We start from the raw sequence: 22,190 nt of genomic DNA on the forward strand, positions 1-22,190 counted from the left end.
TTGGATATTTCCACAAAAACAACTTTTGTATCTAGAGATGTTGTCTTTCATGAGCATTTGTTTCCCTTCAAAGATGCTAAATTCACTTCTGACACTGTGCTTCCACTCTCTACAGATACTGATTTTTTCTATGAAGACTCCATGTCTGTTTCTCCTTCAAATTCTGTCATTGATATTCATTCACCTAATTTATCTCCTTTGCCAGTTGCTGAGTCGACTTCTCCCACGCACATTCTGGATGATCATACTTCTCATACAACTGGCCCTACTCTTGAATCTACTTCTCCGGACATCTCTTCTACTGAAGTGACTTCTACCATCGATAATAATTTACGCAGGTCAACTAGAACACATACTCGTCCATCTCACCTGAAAGATTATGTTTGCTCTGTTTCTAAAGGTATGTCTAATTCTCTGTATCCTCTCACAAATTACATTTCTTTTGATAAATTTACTCCGCAACATCGTGCCTTTCTATCTTCGGTTATTTCTAATGATGAACCACGCTCTTTTACGGAAGCCATTAAACATCCAGACTGGCGTGATGCCATCGTCAAAGAGCATACTGCTTTACTTAATAATGATACCTTTACTATGACCACTCTTCCACCTGGAAAATCTTTTATTGGTTGTAAATGGATATTCAAGATTAAATATAAGCCGAATGGTGATATTGATCGTCGTAAGGCGCGTCTCGTTGCAAAGGATACACACAACAGGAAGGTATCGACTATTATGACACTTTTGCTCCTGTTCGTGTTTTATTATCTGTTGCTGCCATTTTCAATTGGCCTCTCCATCAACTCGATGTCAATAATGCTTTTTTACAAGGGGATCTTCATGAGGAAATATATATGAAACTTCCCCCTGGTTTTCAAACAAAGGGTGATACTCGTGTTTATAAACTAAATAAATATTTATACGGTCTTAAGCAAGCGTCTCGTCAATGGTTTGCTAAATTTTCTAATGCTTTACTGGAGGAAGGATTTATCCAGTCTCGTGCTGATTATTCACTTTTTCTTTTTCATTCCGACGCCATCTCTATTTATCTTTTGGTTTATGTCGACGATATCATTATTACAGGAAATAATCATTTGGCTATCCAGCAGCTCATACATAAACTCGAAGCCAAATTTTCACTCAAAAATCTAGGGCGTTTGCAATATTTTATGGGCATTGAAGTTTCTCGTTCTCCAAATGGAATTTTTCTTGGACAACGTAAATATATCCTAGACATTATTCAGGATTCTGGTCTTTTAGGTGCTAAACCTGCGGCCTCTCCTATGGAGCAACACCTAAAATTATTACCAAACTCAGGTGATCCTCTCTCTGATCCAAGTATTTATCGTCGCTTAATTGGTCGTCTTCTATATCTTCAGGTAACTCGTCCTGATATTACTTATTCTGTGAATTATTTAAGTCAATTCTTGCAACATCCTTGTTCTGGTCACCTGGATGCTGCTTACCGCGTTGTTCGTTACCTAAAGGGTACGGTTGCTCACGGCATTTTTCTTTCTGCCACTAGCTCACTTTCTCTTGCTGGTTACACTGATTCGGATTGGGCAGGTTGTCCAATCACTCGTCGCTCTACGACATGTTATTTCATCATGTTGGGTACTAGTCCTCTTTCTTGGAAATCCAAGAAACAACCCACTATTTCCCTTTCTTCTGCTGAGGCAGAATATAGAGCTCTAGCCAGGGTAACTTCTGAGTTATAATGGTTACATTATTTATTCACTGATCTTCGTGTCAATATTCCGAAGCCAATTCCAGTCTATTGTGACAATCAGGCTGCTATTCACATCTCTGAAAATCCAGTATTTCATGAACGGACTAAACATATTGAAATCGATTGTTATTTTGTTCGCGAAAAAGTCATCTCTGGACTTATCAAACCAACTCACATTCCTTCTGCAGCCCAATTAGCCGATCTCTTTACTAAACCGCTTGGTGTGGATCATTTTAGACATCTTGTCAGCAAGTTGGGCGTTCAACCTCATGATCCTCCCGCTCCAACTTGAGGGGGTATTGGACGTGTACACATTGTGTGCCACGGCAGTGGCATCACAACCACCAGAACAAGTCTTCAACTCACAGTCCGAGTCTTATGTTGTTGTTAAAACTTCCCTGTATTCTAGTCAGAGTTTGTTTAGATTAGGAAACATATCTTTTAGATATTCTGTATACATAAATCTCTATATATATCACATGTAAAGAACAAAAAGATATCAATTGAGAATATATTCTTCACAGAGATCTTTGAAACTTTAAGACAAAAGCAGACTGGAATATATCACATGTAAAGAACAAAAAGATATCAATTGAGAATATATTCTTCACAGAGATCTTTGAAACTTTAAGACAAAAGCAGACCCCAGTCCATCGTTCCATCATTTGCAGCTCCATCTTTACTTCTCGTCGTTACTGCCATAAACCACAGCTGAAAAACCACCCTTGCGTTCCACCCATGAGTCGACTTCAACAGCGTATCACAGCTCCACCTTCTAATTATTCTTCCCTGCCACCAACAGTTCGATCCATCACCGAGGACAGTGAACTCGTCTGCCCAGCTCGCTCCTTATTCAGAGACAACGACCACAGTTCTCTTGCCATGTTCAACTCATGCACTCGAGCCTCATCAACAGCCACAGGCCATCACCATTTAGCCATCGAACAATGGCAGCAAGCCATTTCTTTCTCTGCCATTCTTCATCATCGGGAGTCATTATGAACGTCCCCATATCAAGCTCCAACAGAAAAACCAACTCCATTGATCATCACTACCGCCATCAATGGAGTCTCACCTTGTCATCAACAGTAACACTCCTTCCCGAGTTCAGTCAATAACTCCAACTCGAGCTGAGCTCCTTCGCAACTCCATCGACTTCGTTTAGCCGCACTCCGTTCCGGAACTCGTGAACCTTACTCCCGGCATCATCACCAGCTTCCATTATCCCGTTCACCCAACTCATCTTCAGTCTCCTTCACGGTTGTATAGCTCAACCAGTATACTCCCGCTCCATGTTCATCCACAGCATCATCCTCCACTGTCGGTTGCAACCAGCTCAGCTCAATCTTACTCTCTTTTCAATCCAACTACATCAACATCTTTGATCTCTGCCAGCAGCTGAATCAATGACCCTTTAGGCATCTCCATCACAAAGACCGTTAGCTACTTTACTTTGTTGGCTTCGTCCTTCCTACTTCGTTGGCTTAACTTCGTCGGTTTTACTTCGTTGGCTTAACTTCGTCGGCTTTACTTCTTTCACGAAGTATTCCTTTGCTTCATCTTCACGAGGTGCTTCTCATCTCCTGATGTCTTTGGGTATTCCACGAAGTGATTCATCTCGCCTGTAGCTGGTCCTCTTTGTCCTTTACGACTCATGCTTCGCCTACTTCTTTTGAACGAAATGATAGTCTTCGCCGGTGCTTGTTGGTCTTACTCTAGTTGCTAGTAGTCTTCGTTGTTGCTTGTTGGATAGTTAGCTAACAAGCTTTCATCGGATTTCGTCTCTGGTTCTGCACTCAGATTGCCTCGAGTTGGTTGTTTTGTCTCCGCAAATTAGTACAGCTCAGAAGTTGAATTGAGCTACTCCAGCCATATCCGTCGAGCTTCTTTGCTGATGGTTCATCTTTCATGAGGTTGTTGTTGCCCGAGCAACCCTCTAAATTCCTTGCTTCGCCAGCATAATCCGTATTTGTTGCTTCCTCTCCATCGCGCTGGTTGCTTTGTCTCTCTAAAGGGTCTTCGTAGACTTGCTCTTCGCAAATTGTGAGTTATTTTACTTCGCTGATTGCCTTTCTTTGCCGGTTCCGTGAGCATTTCTCTACTTCGCTGCTGAGAAATTTCTTCTATCATGGAGTATTTCTTTCGTAAATTTCTTCGCTCAAATTTCTTCTCGTACTTCGACAGATGCTGGTGTTTTCCCCTATCGGCTGTAAAAGAACAACAATTAAAAATTATATAAAATTCTTTCCCCAAAACTTCGTTTGCAAACCACCGGGTCTGAAAATCTAAAGAGCAAATTAAATAACTAAGAGAGAAATTGGTCCTTTTAGAACAAATTATTGATGTAGTATTGTTTTGATTATTGTTTGTTGACAACTTCTCCATCTCCGTTTCTGTCCTACAATCATCTGCATCTCAATTTCTATTTTGCGTAGCTTCTAACATCATCTGTTGTCCGAGAATATGAAGTTTTCACTAAAACTTCCGAAATAGACCCTGAAATCTCCAGATCCACCAAGATCCGTTTCTGGTGTAGCTAAACTTCGCTGTAATTCTCTTGGATAACATACACAGGTTCAATCCCTGTTCTCTGGCGCCAAAATGTAATTATGGAAAATCCATAGCTACACCCAAACCTTATACCAAATCCTAGATTTAAACATTTATTCACAATCACAATGAAATATAAGTACTAAATGTGCTAGAAATGTAAAAGAGATTCATGATTTTTACGTAGTTCGATCTTTGAATAGATCTACATCCACGAATTTCACTATAATATTTTTGGGTTACATGGAACTCCATTAATGAGTTGTTGGAGCTATAGATCTAGTTTATGGGGAAGGAGATGAAGTTAGAGAAAATAGAATCTGATCCCTTTCTTTCTCTTAGATATTTTATTAAGTAGTAGAGAGTAGAAATGAATTTACAAATATAACCTTTACTTACAAACTAAGCTAAGATACTATGTTGACTATCCTAGGGATGTTATACTACTTCGGCCTTCATTTGGCATCACATGTCGAGCATGGTTTTTGGTATCCACACATACCTTCAGTCGCCAACTTCTTCGAATAACTACGACGGACAACTGTGACGGAAAACTGCATTTGACAAGCGGCTTTTGCGTGCCTGTGTCGGACAATGTGTAAATAGAGATGATGCCATGACGTAGGGGGTCCTAAGTAGCTGATGTTGTTGCCACTCAAACGATGTGATGCAACTGCTGTCGATAATCATGCCCTATCCTACCCGATGTTGTTGCTGTTGTAAGAATGGAGAATTACCACGTACGTGCATCAAGCCACTGTTTCGAACAAGGTGTTGCGGACAAGTTGCTGCATACATACCTAAGGACTTTCTACGAAGTTACTGTAAGGACAAATCAACTAATAGAGAACCATTGCCGTCGTGCCACTGTTGCTGAGATGACACTCCCAAATCTCTTGATGCTACATACCTGCTACCGAAGTGATGAATCTAAGCTGTGCACTTGCTGTTTCTACACGCATTAACCTTGCTGAATGTTGATGCTGTTAAACTGACGCCAAAGCATACTTACAACTTAGAAGCATACACGGGGCAGGTCTTGTAAGAAAGACCATTTCTCAAGAAGAAAGGGTAAGATACATTTACTTCTTTGCCTGCGGGAACATTCCAGAATTTCGACGAAGAATAGGGGCAAAGTCCAAATACCGCTGATGCTGCCGTTAAGTCTTGAACGGGCTCTATAATTTCAATTTTATGAAGCTTCCATTTTACATGCTGCCGATGGTTCAATCCAAAGAAGATAAATAATATGGAGTAGAGCATACAACGAGAGAAAGGAGACATACCCGAAGCTGTTTCGAACAAGATGCCGCTGCTGGCACGTTTTTGCCGTGCCAAAGCTGAGCCGATGCTGCTGTAGAGTCGAATAGATGTTGCTGTCCTGGAGTGCATCCAGTTAGCTACCACGATCCATAGATCACAATGAAAGCAGACTGCTAATGCTAGTGTACCACGAAAAGGCGATCATGATTTCAAAGCTTCAACTACCACCATTAGATGGCTCGATCCAAAGCAGACGAGACATAAAGTTGCTCCTCACGTTGTTGCTGCATTCAAAGCTGCTTATGCAATGAACAAGCTATTGCTGCTACAGCCAATAATCCTGTTGTGACGTGTACTTCTCTGAGAATGGGGCATCATTTTCCACCTGCCAACTGGTACTATGGTGAACAGCTACGATGAACGATTGCATCGGACATACCTGCTGCTGAAGGGACGTATCAAAGCTGTGCATTTGCTTTCGTTGCACGCATTGCCCTTGTTGAATGTCGATGTTGTTAAACTGACGCCAAAGCAACATAGCATGATTCAAAGAGAACCAAAGTGGGATGCAGGTGAACCAAAGTTCAACGATAACGAAGGTGTAAAGCTGCCGCCTCCGATGATGCTCCAATTCCGATGCTAATAATCGTAGTATCCCGAAGATGCAATGTCCCCATGACGGCGCTGTAGAGGAAACCCGGAGCGCAACACGATGTTGTTGCTTCTAAAGCTAGAAAACCCAAAGCGCAACACCTGGTTGATGTTTCGATTAGATATAAATACAACATAAAGCTGCTAAAGGAGAGAAGACGCAAATCAATTCAAGGCAGGTGAGAAAGCAATTCAAAGTCGAAGACTACTGCACCAGCATCACAACGAAAAAGCTGCCGACGCTTGTTACCCGTCGTGCTGTCAATGCTGCGGCCCAACGTAAGACTCACCTTCAACACGGAGCGCGTATGGAACAATCTTCTCAATTAAACCAATAAAAGCGGACCTGCCACCAATGATGAAGACAGTCTTAAATACCTTTGTTGTTACGGGAAAGTCTTACTACGAAGTACATAGAGCTGATGTTGGATGAGGTGCGGAGTTCTTCATGGGGCGAGTACACAACACAACGGAGCAAACTCCAGCGAGAGGGTAAGATACATTTGAAGTTCTTTGTTTGCAGGGAATTTCAGAATTTCGGTAAAGAATAGGGGCAAGTATATATACTGCAATTTGTCGTGATACCAAACTAATGGTGTTCACAGCCCCACTGTCTACAACAATATCTCCGATGATTTGTGATAATAATTTTTGGATCTTTGATCCCCCATTTTCTACTAATATTACAGACTGAAATGAAATATGCTATATTTTAAAGGTAGATAGTTTTGGTTGAAGTTTGTAGTGCTTAAAGTAGTTATTTCAAAATAAGTAACTGCTTCATCTTTGAGTTTAAATCTTCGTTTATCTGCTCAACATGAATTTTACTGGTTAGCTTTATAAGGTTGCAAGAGTTTGATACCATCTCCATCATGCTCCCCAATTCTGCTGTCCATCTGAATGCCTCTTGAGCAGCTATCTGGTATGTCTCTAGAGTTTTTTTTTTTTTTTTTTGTAGGTGCCCAATGCTTATGTCCCTTGTGCATGCCCATGTGAAATCACATAAAGTCAAACCTATTCCATAACAATTGAGAATTCTGTTAAAATACACTGCCGCATTGATTTTTAGAGTGAAAATAGGGGGAGGTAACCATTGTATTCTAAACTCCACATTTTTGTTTTCAGCTTCTTGTTTAATGTATTCTATATGCATGAAGTTATTTTTGTTTATGGCCCCAGTAGCCTGCCCAGTTGTTTGAGGGTGAAAACAGTTTCTGCTGGTTTCGGTAATTTCGTGTGTTGTGGGTGAGAAACGAGTCTAAACCCTAAACAATGTACTGCAAGGGAGTACTTTAGATTCGAGATATCAATCTGTGCAAGTCCGGCCTAAACCAAGAAATGGCCGTTCCAGACTTGCTTCGGTCACAAAGTGGAGGAGAAGGGTTGGTTTTGGGGAGGGAAGCGAAGAGAGTGTTGAGACCAAAATAGTTGATTCTGGAAGAGTAGTTGTTTGACGACTTGTATCAGAAAGTGGAAATCTAACAGATGGGAAAGCTAGCAAATGTTTCTGAGTGTTGTATGATCCTGACCAGAACTTGTTGTTCGGTGGAAATAGGTAAGACCTATTTATACAAGTCGAAGTGAAAGTGTGAAACGTACTCTGGTCTCGTAAGAAATGGAAACAGATGAGTAAATGGGAGGAGGTGGTAACCGGTAACGCCTGGAATTGATGTTCCATAATGAAGGAAAGCGTTTCACCGTTACTCCCTGTATTTACTAACCGCCTCATCCTTATGACACTGTCTTGTAACGGGCGTAGTGTACGCCGCACGCTGTAAACCGCCAAACCAATACCCCAACGAGCATCCCCCAGTTTGTGACATGTGTTGATGTCTCGAGTGTTTTTGTGGAAAACATGTAGCATGTTGCTGCTGTTTGGCAAGTTGAGCTTGGGAGACTTGCCGGCTCGGTGGTGACCTTCGACAGTCGAGATTTTGCATCTTGAGAGGAAGGGTAGTCGTTGATTATTGTAACCCTTCGTTTGGTAGCCAGCGGCATGAAGGCGTGTCCGACATGGCTTTAACATGGTTAGGCATGGGCAAGCTAGGATTTTGGCATAGTTTAGGCGCGGCAAAAAACTAGGGTTTTGGAATTGTTTGGGCGCGACCAAAATTAGGGCTTGGTGTCGGGCCAAAGGTTGCCATGTGTTAGATGGCAACCTTGGACGGCTAAGATCTGCATATTAGATGGAAGGGTGGTCGTCGATTGTTGCAACCCTTCGTTTTGGCAGCCAACGTCGTGAAGGAAAGGCTGGCATGGTTTTGGCATAGTGGTGCAGTTGGCACGGTATGCCATTGGCACATGTGGCATGATTGGCATGCCTTGGCGCGGAGAGGTTGCACGGCATGCCATTAGCACATGTGGTGCGGCATGGTTAGCATACCTTGGGTGGCGAACTTGGACGGTTGAGATCTGCATCTCAGATGGAAAGGTGGTTGCTGACTGTTGCAACCCTTCGTTTTGGCAGCCAGCGGCATGTAGCGGGGCCGGCATGGCTTTGGCATGGTGACATGGCCAATCTAGGATTTTGGCATAGTTAGGCGCGTCCAAAAACTAGGGTTTGGCATTAGTTTGGGCGCGGCTAAAGTTAGGGTGTGGCTAAAGTTAGGGCTTGGCGTTGGGCCAAAGGTTACCACGCGTTAGCTGACGACCTTGGACGTCTAAGATCTGCATCTCAGATGGAAGGGTGGTCGTCGATCGTTGCAACCCTTCGTTTTGGCACCCGGCGGCATGAAGGCGTGGCCGTAATGGCTTTGGCACGGTTTAGGCGTGTCCAAGCTAGGATTTTGACATAGTTAGGCGCGGCCAAAAATAGGGTCTGGCATTAGTTTGGGTGCGGCCAAAATTGGGGCTTGGCGTTGGCCCAAAGGTTTCCACGCGTTAGTTGGCGACCTTCGACGGATAAGATCTGCATCTCAGATGGAAGGGTAGCCGTTGATTGTTGCAACCCTTCGTTTTGGCAGCCAGCGGCATGAAGGCGTGGCCGGAATGACTTTGGCATGGTTTAGGCGTGACCAACCTAGGATTTTGGCATAGTTAGGCGCGGCCAAAAACTAGGGTTTGGCATTAGTTTGGGCGCGGCCAAAATTGGGGCTTGACGTTGGGCCAAAGGTTACCACGCGTTAGCTGGCGACCTTGGACGGCTAAGATCTGCATCTGAGATGGAAGAGTGGTTGTTGATTGTTGCAACCCTTCGTTTTGGCAGCCAGCGGAATGAAGGCGTGGCCGGCATGGCTTTGGCACGGTTTAGGCGTGACCAAGCTATGATTTTGTTATAGTTAGGCGCGGCCAAAAATTAGGGTTTTGGCACAGCATGGGCGCGGCCAAAATTAGGGCTTGGCGTTGGGCCAAAGGTTACCACGCGTTAGCTGGCGACCTTGGACGGCTAAGATATGCATCTCAGATGGAAGGGTGGACGTTGATTGTTGCAATCCTTCGTTTTGGCAGCCAGCGGCATGTAGCGGGGCCGACATGGCTTTGGCATGGAATCGTGGTTGGTATGGTTCGCCATTGGCACGGTGGCGCGGCTGGCATGGTTGGCATACCTTGGCGCGGAGATGTTGCTGGCACTGCATGCCATTGGCACATAGCGGGGCTGGCATGGTTGGCATCCTTGGCGCGGAGACGTGGCTGGCATGGTTTGCCATTGGCACGGTGGCGCGGCTGGCATGGTTTGAATGCCTTGGCGCGGATATGTGGATGGCACGACATGCCATTGGCACATGTGGTGTGGCTGCATGGTTGGCATGCCTTGGCGCGGAGATCTGGCTGGCACGACATGCCATTGGCACATGTGGTGTGGTTGGCATGCCTTGGTGCGAAGACGTGGTTGGCATGGTTTGTCATTGGCACGGTGGCGCGGCTGACATGGTTGGCATGCCTTGGCGCGGAAATGTGGCTGGCACGGCATGCGATTGTCACATGTGATGCGGCTGGCATGGTTGGCATGGCTTGGCGCGGAGATGTGGCTGGCACGACATGTCATTGGCACATGTGGTGCGACTAACATGGTTGGCATGCCTTGGCGCAAAGACGTGGCTAGCATGGTTTGCAATTGGCACGGTGGCGCGGCTGGCATGGTTGGCATGACTTGGCGCGGAGATATGACTGGCACGACATATCATTGGCACATTTGCCGCGGATGGCATGGTTGGCATGCCTTGGCGCAGAGATGTGGCTGGCACGGCATGCCATTGGCACATGTGGTTCGGCTGGCATGGTTGGCATGCCTTGGCGCGGAGACGTGGATGGCATGGTTTGTCATTGCACGGTGGCACGGTTGGCATGCCTTGGCGCGGAGATGTGGCTGGCATGGTTTTGCATTGGCACGGTGGCGCGGCTGGCATGGTTGGCATGCCTTGGCGCGGGGATGTGGTCGGCACGGCATGCCATTGGCACGGTGGCGCGGCTGACATGGTGTGCATGCCTTGGCACGAATATGTGGCTGGAACGGCGTGCCATTGGCACATGTAGTGCGGCTAGCATGGTTGGCATGCCTTGGCGCGGAGACGTGGCTGGCATGGTTTCCACTGGCACGGTGGCGCGGTTGGCATGCCTTGGCGCAGAGATGTGGCTGGCATGGTTTTCCATTGGCATATGTGGTGTAGCTGGCATGGTTGGCATGCCTTGGCGCGGAGATGTGGCTGGCATGTTGCCATTGGCACGGTAGCATGAGAATTAGGGTTTGGTGTAGATGATGTCAGTCAATTCTAAGGGTCCTGCCACGGAACATGACATATGTAAAAAAAAAAGATACCCTGGTAATTCTTGCGTAGGCATGCTGATTGATTCAATAAATGCGCTAGTGGTCGTAGTGACGTCATGTCAGATGTGCGGTTTACGATTTTAACCCTAAGCTAAAAACCACCATCAACACCAGTGTTCATAAAATTGGTTACACAATTTGTTATCTGTTTGCTGAGCCTTTGTTTGTTTATTTTTTTAAAATATACATCGCACCTTTCTTTCCATACATGCCAGAGGACTGTTATGCATAGTTCAGCCCAATCTATGTTATTGTGTTGGTTCCTTTTCTCATTTAATAGATAAGATAACCACACATGAAAATCATCACAACCTCTATAAACAATCATTGGGTTTAGGTTATGTGGATATATGCATAATATGACTATCAGGAAAGTAGTTTGCATTCATAACCTGAGCACCTAGGGTGTCAGGTTGTTTAGCATTCTCCATCACATCTTAGTAATTATAGCATCATTAAACTTTTCCAAATTCATAAACCCCAGACCCCATTCTTTTGTTTTGCAAATAAAGACTCAAGCCTTAGGGTATTATCCCTTTGGTCTTGCCTTCTTCCTTACCCCAAAAAACGCTTCTCTGTATATTATAGTAGTTTTAGATATTTTAAAGGTGCTCATCTGGTAGTTAGCCAATATGGAGGTTACATTTTCTATCATGATCATTTTCCTAGCTGGATTAATTGTTTTTCCTTTCTATCCAGCTAATCTCCCTTTCATGTTGACAATTATGGGATTAAAAGCCTTAGTTTTTGATTTATTTGTGAACAAAGGTGATGCTAAATAGTTGTCAGTTAGAAAGATTGGTTTAATCCCTATTTTCTCAGTGACCTCTTGAACTATTTATTTGGGAGTATTTTTACTGAAAAATATTCTAGATTTTGTTAGATTGATCATTTTCCCAGAGCATGAGCTAAAATCATTTACGTATATCAGTAATTTTTATGCACATTTTATTGCCTTTGCTTTAGAATATATATTTCATTATAATCTTTAATTTCACTTGCTCATCGAACATACATTTGATTAATTACGAGCCTCGGCTATATCCTCTAGTTTGGGTATTTAATCATTACACTTCTTAGTACTTTTATTTGTTAAGTAGTTAACGAGATCTCTTTGTTATGACCGTTCCGTATCCCAGTCAATTTTTTTTTTAGCATAATGATATTTCCTTCCACAAACCAAACCAGAAACATAAACTAACCACACCGGTCGGAATTCACTTTGTTTTCATTGTATCACTATGAGAACATGCTCCTTAATATGATTTATAGGCAAAAAACTTTCATCGACATTAGCTGAACTTGAAAATAAATAAGAGTTCCTATTACTATTTACATAAGCATGAAATAAAGAAGCATTTACTGAAGTTGCATTCTGGCTACTTACAATGTTATTACCACTACCTATTTTGTCTATCAGAAGAAATCGGCATAAGAAGTTAGGCATCTCCTCTTTCCATGAGTGAAGATTTTCTTGCTTCCTTGGCCAATTTATCCGCCCCTGATTTCCACTTCTAACAGTGAAGTTAAAATCCAAAAAACTTGAACAACTATTCAAAATATCCAAAGCGTCTTCGACTATTCCTTAATTCTGCCAAACCATTAAAGACTCATTTCCTTGCAAGTACCTGATTATCCTCTCACAATCACCCTCCTTCCAGAAGTTGCGGAAACCCTCCTACTTTGCCTATTTTGCTCCCTGTAAAAGTGCTAGCGCTTATGCCTTTCTGGACATTGAGCTTTGAATACTTCTGACTTAGCCTGGTTTCCATTTCGTGCCCAATTTCACATGATTAGTCCATAACCAGCATTTGAAGTAGCAGAGATCCAAAAGGCATCAAAGTTTACTTTGTTGCTGAGGCGTTGAGCATATTTTTTGTGTGGGCTTGCACCAGAGCTTATTATTGTTTTCTCGTGATAGATTCTGGTACACCAAGTATTCCATTTAATTTTTAGTCACACACATTTTCTTTGAACCATGTTTTAGGGCATACAAGAAAATTTCAAGACATATAAAATGATTGTACTAGCTAGGGTGAAGTGATAAGCGGTATCTAAAGATAAGTAAATTACTTTGTTACTCTTGATTAATTTATTAATATAATGGTTTTTCAAAAGATTAATTATTTATATTATTTTTTTGAAAACTAAAGTTTATTTTTTTATTCTTTTTTAAAAAAATATCTTTTTTTATTTTTTGAAAATTATTTTTTATTTGAAGATTATTTTTCTTTTTATTTTTTTTAATGAATAATAGGTGATACTATGATATATGGTTTTTTTTTAAAGAAATAATTTTCTTTATTTTTAAAATTTTTTGAAAAATAATTTTCTTTAATTTTTAAAAAGTAAAAAAATTTTAATAAAGAAAATTGTTTTTTTTTTAATTTTAAAAATAAATAAATTTATAATTTTTTTTATAAAAATAGATTTAAATTCAAAGAAAAATAAAAATAAAAATAATAATAAAAAATAAAAATAAAAATAATAATAATAAAAATAAAATAAAATAAGAAAAATGATAGTTTTGCTATTAAGCAAAATATATGGATAAGGGGCTTCAAAGATTACTATCTAATGACCTGTTTTTGTCCTTATATGATACGCCCATAAAAAAAATTTCTTGCTATTTTATCCAATTTTTTACTCTTCACACGTCGTCATAGCGGTAGAAATCTCGGATGTCCTTACGGGTATGATCTTTTTACTCTGCGGTGCAGTCTTATGAGCACCAGACCCTAGTTAGCAATTCGGGATATGGGTAGTAGTTCGGGACGGCATACGTACGGGAATTATACGGATTCAGATAGGTCGGATTCGGTCAAAAATCCGGTCAACGGTTCGTTGTTCGGACAGTAATTCGGAACGGCATACGTACGTGTATATTCGTTTTATAAATGTGAGTTCGGCATTTAAAATTCGGCTTACATATATGATAAATTGATAAGTATTATGACCTTATTCGGCTTGCATAATTGTATTTAAATATAAAGTATACACAAAATTAAACAAAAGCCAAGCAATAGAACTCTGGTCAGAGAGTTACTGGAATTCTAGTTCGGAAATATCATTCGGATTCGGTCAATTCCGATACGTTCGAGAATCATTCGTGAGGTCATATAATCCGGGAATTAGGTTCAAAGTTCAAATAATTCGAAAATATCATTCGGATTCGATCAGTTCGGATAACTTCGCGAATCATTCGGGAATGATTCGGAGATTTACTAACTAGGCACCAGACTTGAAAATTGAAACCTCACCATATGATTACGCGTCATTCTCATTTCGATCCCACCACTCTATTTTTTCCCTCTCTTCCTACTCTTTTAAAAAACCCTAACAGAAGTACAACGAATCAAGGAAGAAGCACGGATCGATCTGCGATCCTTAATCGGGAAATCATCTAAAGCTTTGGTAAGAGTTCTTGATACTTGGATTTCATTTTGTTTCTTGAATTCCTAGATTCAACATTTGTTAGGGCTCTAGTTTCTTTTTTAATACTCGTTTTTCTGATTACAGCGCTAAAATCAGATCACATTCTTCAAGTGTCCATGGACGTACAAAAACACTATCGAACAGGTAATTCATCTTTTAAGTGATTTTAGTTATTTATCTTTATTGTCGGTGCATAGATCGCAAACATCTCTTTGTCTCAGACCAAATCCTCCATTAACATATTTTCCATTGAAACCCTAGAACTGAAATTTGAGTTTACTTTCAAGAAGTTAATGATGGGATTTCCCGATGGTGATGAAGATGCTGTTTCAGAATTAATCTAATTGATGATTAATTAGTATTTGTAGGGGTTTTCATGGCTATCTTATAGATAGGTATGTGTTTTCAGCACTTGGAGTATCTCTTAAACAAACCAAAACTGCATCATCTAATCTAACTGGATAATATCTATCTATCATGAGACCACGACTAAATCCAAAACATAAAAGAAAGGGATTATTGGAGTGGCATGATTTGACAGTCAGTTTCACCTTCTAATAACCAGGTAATGCAAGGTAGTGTGCAAACAGGTACATATCAAACATGTTAAAGTATTTTAACCTAAATGGACAATCCTTTCTGGTTCCCAAACAACACTCACCTCCTAAATTTCCTGGTTTAGCTGCATATATGAGACCAACAGTTTTCAGCTGTGAGCAACAGTGTTGTTCAGCTAGGGCCAATGTAGTTGCAACCGTGTCAGTTGTAACTGCTTCACATAATTTGGCCTCTCACAAGAATTTCAAGCGATCTAGACCAAATCGATCTGATGCAGCACCATTACAGTTGAAGAGCAAGAAGAGTCGAAGCCAGAGACTTCATTTGCATCAGGAAGCTCACCTGAGTACATAAATAGCATGGCCGAAATATTTTGTTTTTACTTACAAGATACATAAGTGCACAAAACAGTCGCGCACATAATTTAATGTTCTTTAGACAGTAAACCAGTGTGCTCGCTGAGTTGCTATGTCTGATGTGTCTTGATCCTCCTATTGATGTTAGGTTTCATAACAATTGTTCATTTTATGATGCATAAAAAAAAACATGATTGAAACGAACACACTGGAACAAGATCACGCTCCATCAGATAGTCTTGACTTTTCTAAAAGGCTCAAATTGTAATCCATTTTAGTGGATTCTCTATATGGTATAGATCATTGTCTGATTGGTGCATATGAACCTTATATGTCCATGAAATTAGGAAGTCAGGCAAGATGAAATGAAAATGGCAGCTTATTACTGAGTTCTGTTTACGTTTTTCAGGATCATCTGGAAAAGCCGTAAACAAGTTGAGCATTGAGCTGAAGGATCTTATCAAGAACAGAGCTAGTTCGAAGTCAGAGCTTAGAAGTCTGAGAATCTCTAAGGATTTCATTGAGCGGAATCAACTATTGGAGGAAAAAGATTACTTCAGAACCCAGAAATCAAAAGATCTCAGTATATTGAACCACAGAATCGACACGATCGAAGCTTCTTTAAGCCGTGCCCAAAGGAGAAATGAGGATTCGTCAATGGATGAAATCCTTGAAAAGATTAAGGTATTATAATTATAATTGTAATTTTCTATTTGCTTGTTTATTTGATTCCTTGGTTTTTATAACATTTTCTTTATTTATTTCTCTGATAACTTAACAGATCCAGTCCGCTCTAATTGATGAAAATGCGCAAAATTGATGATCTTCGTTCTAGAATTGCTGAATTGAAGAACGCTGATGTGTCTGCCACTTCCAGCTCCAGTGTCAGCAGTTCCAGCTCTAGTGTGACCAGTTCCAACTCCAATGTCATCACTTATCTGGATGTGGCAAGGAGGGGCCTGCAATGAGAAAGCTAGGTGAGCTTGTACGTTGTAATTCACTATTATTGAGTTTTAGGAACATCGTTGCACTGGTACATGCATTATGACCTAAAAATCGGAAGGTGAATCCTTTTGAACTTATTATTTGAATGTCATATAACATGTGTATGATAGAAACCAATAGCATAAAGTTAAGTGTAATCTAAAACATCGCCTTAATTTCTTAGCGACCTCTCAGAATTGTAAATGAATCCAAATATTGACTATTGCTTCTAGAACACTGCCTTAATTTCTTAATGGCCTGTCAGGTATGTGAATTGAATCCAAATATTTACTATTGCTCAAAGCTTCTGTATAAATGATGTCTCAGATGTTTTTGAAACTTTGTTCTCCTGATTGTTAATCTTTGTATGAACTGATTTAAAATTAGATTTTGTAGAATCTAACATGCAGTGTAGAGGTATCGATATTTCTCAATAACGGAAACTTCACTATACGTGATCTTCGGTGACATTTTGGGCCCATATCACACCCATAAGGGATAGAATGTCTGTTTTTACTTGTGATTAGAGAGAAAATCGGTTAAGGACTAGTCTTTCATAGATTTGATAGATTTGTTTCTTGGTGCTGAACTATGGACTCTTGAGTGCAAGTCTGTTGACTTTTTAAGTTGTTTTTGCTATTTATTCGGTTAGAGTACTTAACCAGAGCTACACTAGTTGGTGATATACTAGCATAACTTATTAGCTATAATAGATGGATGAAACAATTCAGTTTAACAACTAGCTACACTAGTTGATTTATACGGTAATTTGATTGTCAATAGGTTGGTTTAAGTTTGTGGTTTGATGACTACTGTACTTCTTCTAACACATTAAGGTTTTTTTCTTCTTTTTTTCTTGGAACTGTTTGCAGCGGAGCAAGGGATCTGAGGCCTCAAAGGAAGTGCAGAATGATGATTCCAGTAAATAGTAGTTGGGGATGAATTTGTCAGCTCAGTGGACATATTATAGTGTTAGTCTTTCCAGATACAGATGGTACATTGAATGGTAGATAATAGTAGGAATGTGAGATCAGTACCCTCTATGTTGTTATCACAGCGATCTGTGTGTTTGTGTTTTGCAACGTCTCTTTGCACCCGGCAGTAAGTTGTCAGTTCTGCGTAATAATTGCTCGAACTCATTTGATGAGGTATCTTAATTGTGTAGAATTGTTTATCATATAACCAGCTCGTAAAGGATCATGGTACCGAATTTCTCTTCTAATTGGTTTTGAGGGCTCTTTTTTCCCTTTTCTTTCTTTTTGATAAAGTCAGAGAGGAAATATTGCATAAAAGCAGCTAGCTGTGATAACTGACATTGATTGTTAAAGTTCACCTGGTTTTGAAGTTTCTAGCCTATACTGGCTAACTGACATTGATTGTTAAAGTTTTTGGATTCAAGATTCCTACAATCTAAAGTCCTGTCATGCAGTTTACTTTCCAGTATGTGGATGCCGCGAGTCCTCTCATCCAGCTGGTGAGCTTTTTATTTACTCCTGCTAGAGTAGAGTGATCTTACTGCATTTCAAAATGATGGCCCATCTGATGGCTTCTAGAGCTGCCCATCTGTCTCCTTCATTCCTGCTTTAGGATCATAGATAGATAATTGAACTTCAACATTTTGTCATCCATTTCTGGGTACTTATGAATCTCATCATTGTGTTGGGAAATTTTTTTGATGGGGAAAAATCCTAGGGAGCATTGGGGACCAATAAAAAGCTGACATTTGTCATTTCTTTTCTGACGGTTCCCAACAAATTTAAGTTTTGAATTTATTTTCCTATATTATCCTTTTCCAAATCATTTTTTTTTTTGTTAATTATCTAAAAATAACAACTAAACTAACGGAAACAAAAACTGAGTACCGAAGGAAGGGAAAAAAAATGATATTCAATTTCTTTTGTTAACTTTCAAAATATAAACTATCTTTTCCTCTTATTTACGGTTCTTCATGCTAGAAATAAAATTTTGATCTAAGATTAATTACACTTCAAGTCAGATAACTTTCCTACTTATTCTATTTTTATTATTATTATGAAAAGATGCCTCGAAGGGCTTTAAACTTACCCTCTGAAAAAATAGTAATATCTTATTATTATTATTATTATTTTTAAAGTACCAGCAAAGGCATATTATTAAAAAGAACGAAAAGAGTTATTATTATTATAATTAAAATTGTACGTGTCACTTAAAAAATATTTTCACCTCTATTAGAAATGCTCTAAGAATCACTTTCTATAATAAGGTTTTGTAGACGAAGTATGCCAGCTAGTTGCAATCCTTTCTTGACTGCCCATAACTCAGCCCTATTCCCATAAATCTCTTCTATTCAAAAATCATAATTTACCATAGAATACCACCTTTTAAATAATACAAACCCAATTAGGGAAAAAAGAAAAAGATTAACCCACAACTGTTTGACAAAAACAGATGTCATCCTACATCTGCGTCAACCTTAAGACGAGCCAAATTACCGCCAGAACCAGTAGCAGGTGGTGTTTCACACAAATCCAAAACTACAGCCTACATGTCTTTGACAGATAAATGAGAGATGCTGTTCTATGATGGCTAGAGATGGGTAATGTGGAAGTGACAAACGGAAGAAGCATGTGTCGGATGATGGAAGGCGCTCATCAGAACCGGATGTCTTGTAGATGGTCAAACGATGTGGCAAACCAGAAAAACCATTTACTGGTAGGTATTTGACTGAAGTCCAAAAGAAAAGAAGCTCCCTCTGCTGCTCCATGGACATACCCATTACAACCTGCAGTGACAGTTTCAAAATGTTACCTCGGTATTTCACAAAAAAAAAAAATGCAGCAAAATAAAGAAAAGAAGAAAAGCTAACAAATAAAGCACAAAGAATCCATGATAAGTCCCAATTTTGGACAACATGATTTTAGCTATTGCATATAATTAACAGTAAGATTTCAGTATAATTTATATTGCCACAGGGCTTCAATAAGGCTATTGGAAAAAGTTAAAATCCTCTCAAACCAACCCGCCTGTTTTGAGTGTACATGTAGAGGTAATTAAAAAAGACATAACTGGAACTGATATTGTAACTACAAGATCATCGAAACTCAGATAGCAAACAAACATCAAGAGCTGAAAAGAGAAATCTAATAAGACGTGAAAAAGGGACACTGGAAAAACAAATCCAATAAATAAAACATGGCCTAACATAAAAAGATAATAAAGCTAACATTAGAGAACTTATGAAATTTCATAATCTGTATGTACCTTCCAGAACCAGCAAATCTGTTCATCAGTTTCTCTGTAACCCTCGTACTCCGTGTGTTCTTTCCAATCCTTTATACAAATATGACTATCACCTCCAAGCAAAGCACAGTCAAGACCTTTCAGACCTATCCTTTGGAAAAAGCTTTTCACCAGTCTTCGCTTACAAAGAATATCAGCAAAACCTCTGGCAAAATAGGCAACCTTTGTGGAGACAGATTTGACAAAGAAATGCTGAATAAGAAGATGTACATACTGTTCTCTGTTATTACTATTGACAACAATGTTGTTCCCTCCAGGGCACAGCTCCACGAGTTTCCGGGATCCAAACTCTTCGATTTCCCTGACAAATGTCAACCCCATAGCATCTGAATCAACAAAGTCAGCATCCATCTCCAGAATCTTTTTGCAACTCTTGTACATGACTGGATCTGCACATTGTATGTCTTCCAAAGATATTTTCTGCCCTGCTAATTGCAAGAAGAATACAAGATCGAATGCAATGCCTACTTGCACTTTATGCATCACGGCTAAAGCAAAAACTCGGCCACAGAAGCCAAAAAGATCAAGTTGTTCGGGTTTGAGTTGTGCAGGGTTGGGAAAGAATCTGTGACGCTCCTCCGGGCATTCTATAGAAAGGGACTTTTCTGGACTAAATAGTGCCTGGCAAACCAAGAGAAGCCACTCCCGCAGGACACCATGACCCGTAGCTACCTCGTCTTTGAACTCCACAAAAAGGCCATTGTGCAAGGACTTGGGCTTTACATGAGCAATGTGTTCAAATGATTCCTTGAATAAGAGTGACCTGTCAATGAGAAGTTTGTGCAATTTTTCGCTGTCATCCTTGACCTCAGGGAACATCATCACCATCAAATGTCTCCTTGATTCAGAATCTATTGCACTGTCATATTTGAGAAGCCATAGATGATCATCGCCCCTCTTTGAGTTCCTGATAAGATAATCCATCGCGGAACTCTCGAAAAGCCGCCGAAAGAAGTTCAGATATGTTGTGCAACTCCATGAAAACAGAGATAAAGAGAGACCATCCAGTGTTGAATTTCAAATTACCTCCTGCATCCCGAATAGCTTCCTCCAAATATTCCAGGCCTTCCTCGAGGCTTTTCACTAAACTAGAAAAGTCACAATGAAACATAAATATTTGAACCGGATAACATGGGTTTTCGCCCTCCTCCAAGTCGTCCACATCCACCGGAAGTGATAGACCCTTCTCTCTAATATGATCCTCAATTGCCCTGAGGAGATGGAGCGAAAACAACCCAAATTCTTGAAAATCCCTCTTAAGACTCCTTACATCGCAGGTTGAGAGGGATGACGGTGACTCATAAATGGATTCCAAAGTTTTGCGCAACTTCGTATCCACTATCTCGCTTACAAACCTGTATAGGCCTGCAATTAAGTGAGACTTTTTTGCAATACCAAAGTATCTTGCTCTATTGGAAAAAGCAATTGATTTCAGTATGAATACAAGAGTTTCACGACAAGAGCAGTACAACTGGTGCTCGTCCTCATCGGTAGCTTCCCGGAACAATCCGCAAAAGGTCAAAACTATGCTAGCACACTGATTCTGTATGGAATTAGGAAAGAAGAAGCCAGAATTGGTTTTAGGGTCGATCAGAAAGAGTCTAACACATTCCTTAGCAATCTCTTTATTTTCTTTAATTGAGGAATCAAGCAATTCAGCTAGAACCAATGCTAAACCACGGTTGTTGAGGATTAGAAGATGTTCCATAGATTTCTTCATATTGTATCTAGGAATGGTACTCAGTATATCCTTAAGTCCCGGTAATATATCGTCTCTTGAGGAGTATCGAACATGACTCTCCTCATCTTCACTAGTCTTTCCGCGACAGTAGCAGTAGACAAAGTAAATAAAATCATCAAATTCTTGTGTTTTTTGTCTATATTCATCACTGTACATCAATTGATCAATTTGAGATATGGGTTCGTTATCTCGCTCCATCATCACCACAATATCTTACCTAATAACTTTACCAAGTTTTGAATAGGGCAGAAGAAGTATAACTACCTATATATACATTTCCTTCTTACCAAAACAGAACCATAAATATTATATATAGAAGTTAAAGGGTAAGCAATCAGACAACTAATCAAACTTGGATTCCACCTTTGTATTGATTTTAGCAGTCAGATTCTAAATCAAAGGTGGAACCTTTATACTGATTTTAGCAGCCAGTAAATTCAAACAAAAAAAAAAAAGAAAAAAAGAAAGAAGAAAAATCTAACCTTTTCTATGTTTCCTTATTTTCATTGGCTCTTTTATGCACAAATTCTGAATATCACAAAATCGGGGATTTTTTTTCTCTGATTTAGGGTTTCAAGTTTTCATAATGGGTTTACTGAGAGATGGAACAAAATGAAACAGGAAGTCGGTGGTTGATTTGACCAAAACCAAAGTTTTCCTTTTAAATGTCTCCATTCTACCACGAACCGGCATATCCCGGGTTCCCGTTCATTCCCGATTTCACCGGTTTTTAAAATAGGACGTCAGTCGTTTATGTTAAAACGATTTTTTGGGACCATGATTTTTTTGGGACCATCTACCCTATATTTATAAGGGATGTTCTAAAGTGTAGACATTACTAATTTGCCCCCCTAATCTTAATTGAGATTATAACTAAAC

At 40.1% G+C, this 22,190-nt stretch overlaps 1 protein-coding gene and 1 pseudogene across 1 annotated transcript; one reads left to right on the plus strand and one right to left on the minus strand.

Annotated features, from left to right (window-relative positions):
* Nucleotides 1-14,241: 14,241 nt before the first annotated feature.
* LOC113353851 lies at nt 14,242-17,486 on the plus strand. The gene is made up of 5 exons (XM_026597327.1): nt 14,242-14,372; nt 14,478-14,537; nt 15,717-15,991; nt 16,089-16,284; nt 17,164-17,486. The coding sequence occupies exons 2-4, from the start codon at nt 14,510-14,512 to the stop codon at nt 16,125-16,127; spliced, it is 342 nt and encodes a 113-aa protein (XP_026453112.1). The 5' UTR covers nt 14,242-14,372; nt 14,478-14,509; the 3' UTR covers nt 16,128-16,284; nt 17,164-17,486.
* A 1,230-nt stretch (nt 17,487-18,716) lies between these two features.
* On the minus strand, nt 18,717-21,988 carry LOC113348938 (annotated as a pseudogene).
* Nucleotides 21,989-22,190: the final 202 nt, after the last annotated feature.

This window comes from Papaver somniferum, chromosome 2 (assembly GCF_003573695.1).
Source record: "Papaver somniferum cultivar HN1 chromosome 2, ASM357369v1, whole genome shotgun sequence".
NCBI lineage: Eukaryota > Viridiplantae > Streptophyta > Magnoliopsida > Ranunculales > Papaveraceae > Papaver > Papaver somniferum.

Coding starts and splice junctions, on each gene's coding strand:
- LOC113353851 (XM_026597327.1), top strand. CDS start 14,510: ATGGACGTACAAAAACACTATCGAACAG. Junction 14,538..15,716: donor ACAAAAACACTATCGAACAG/GTAATTCATCTT, acceptor TACGTTTTTCAG/GATCATCTGGAAAAGCCGTA. Junction 15,992..16,088: donor AAATCCTTGAAAAGATTAAG/GTATTATAATTA, acceptor ATAACTTAACAG/ATCCAGTCCGCTCTAATTGA.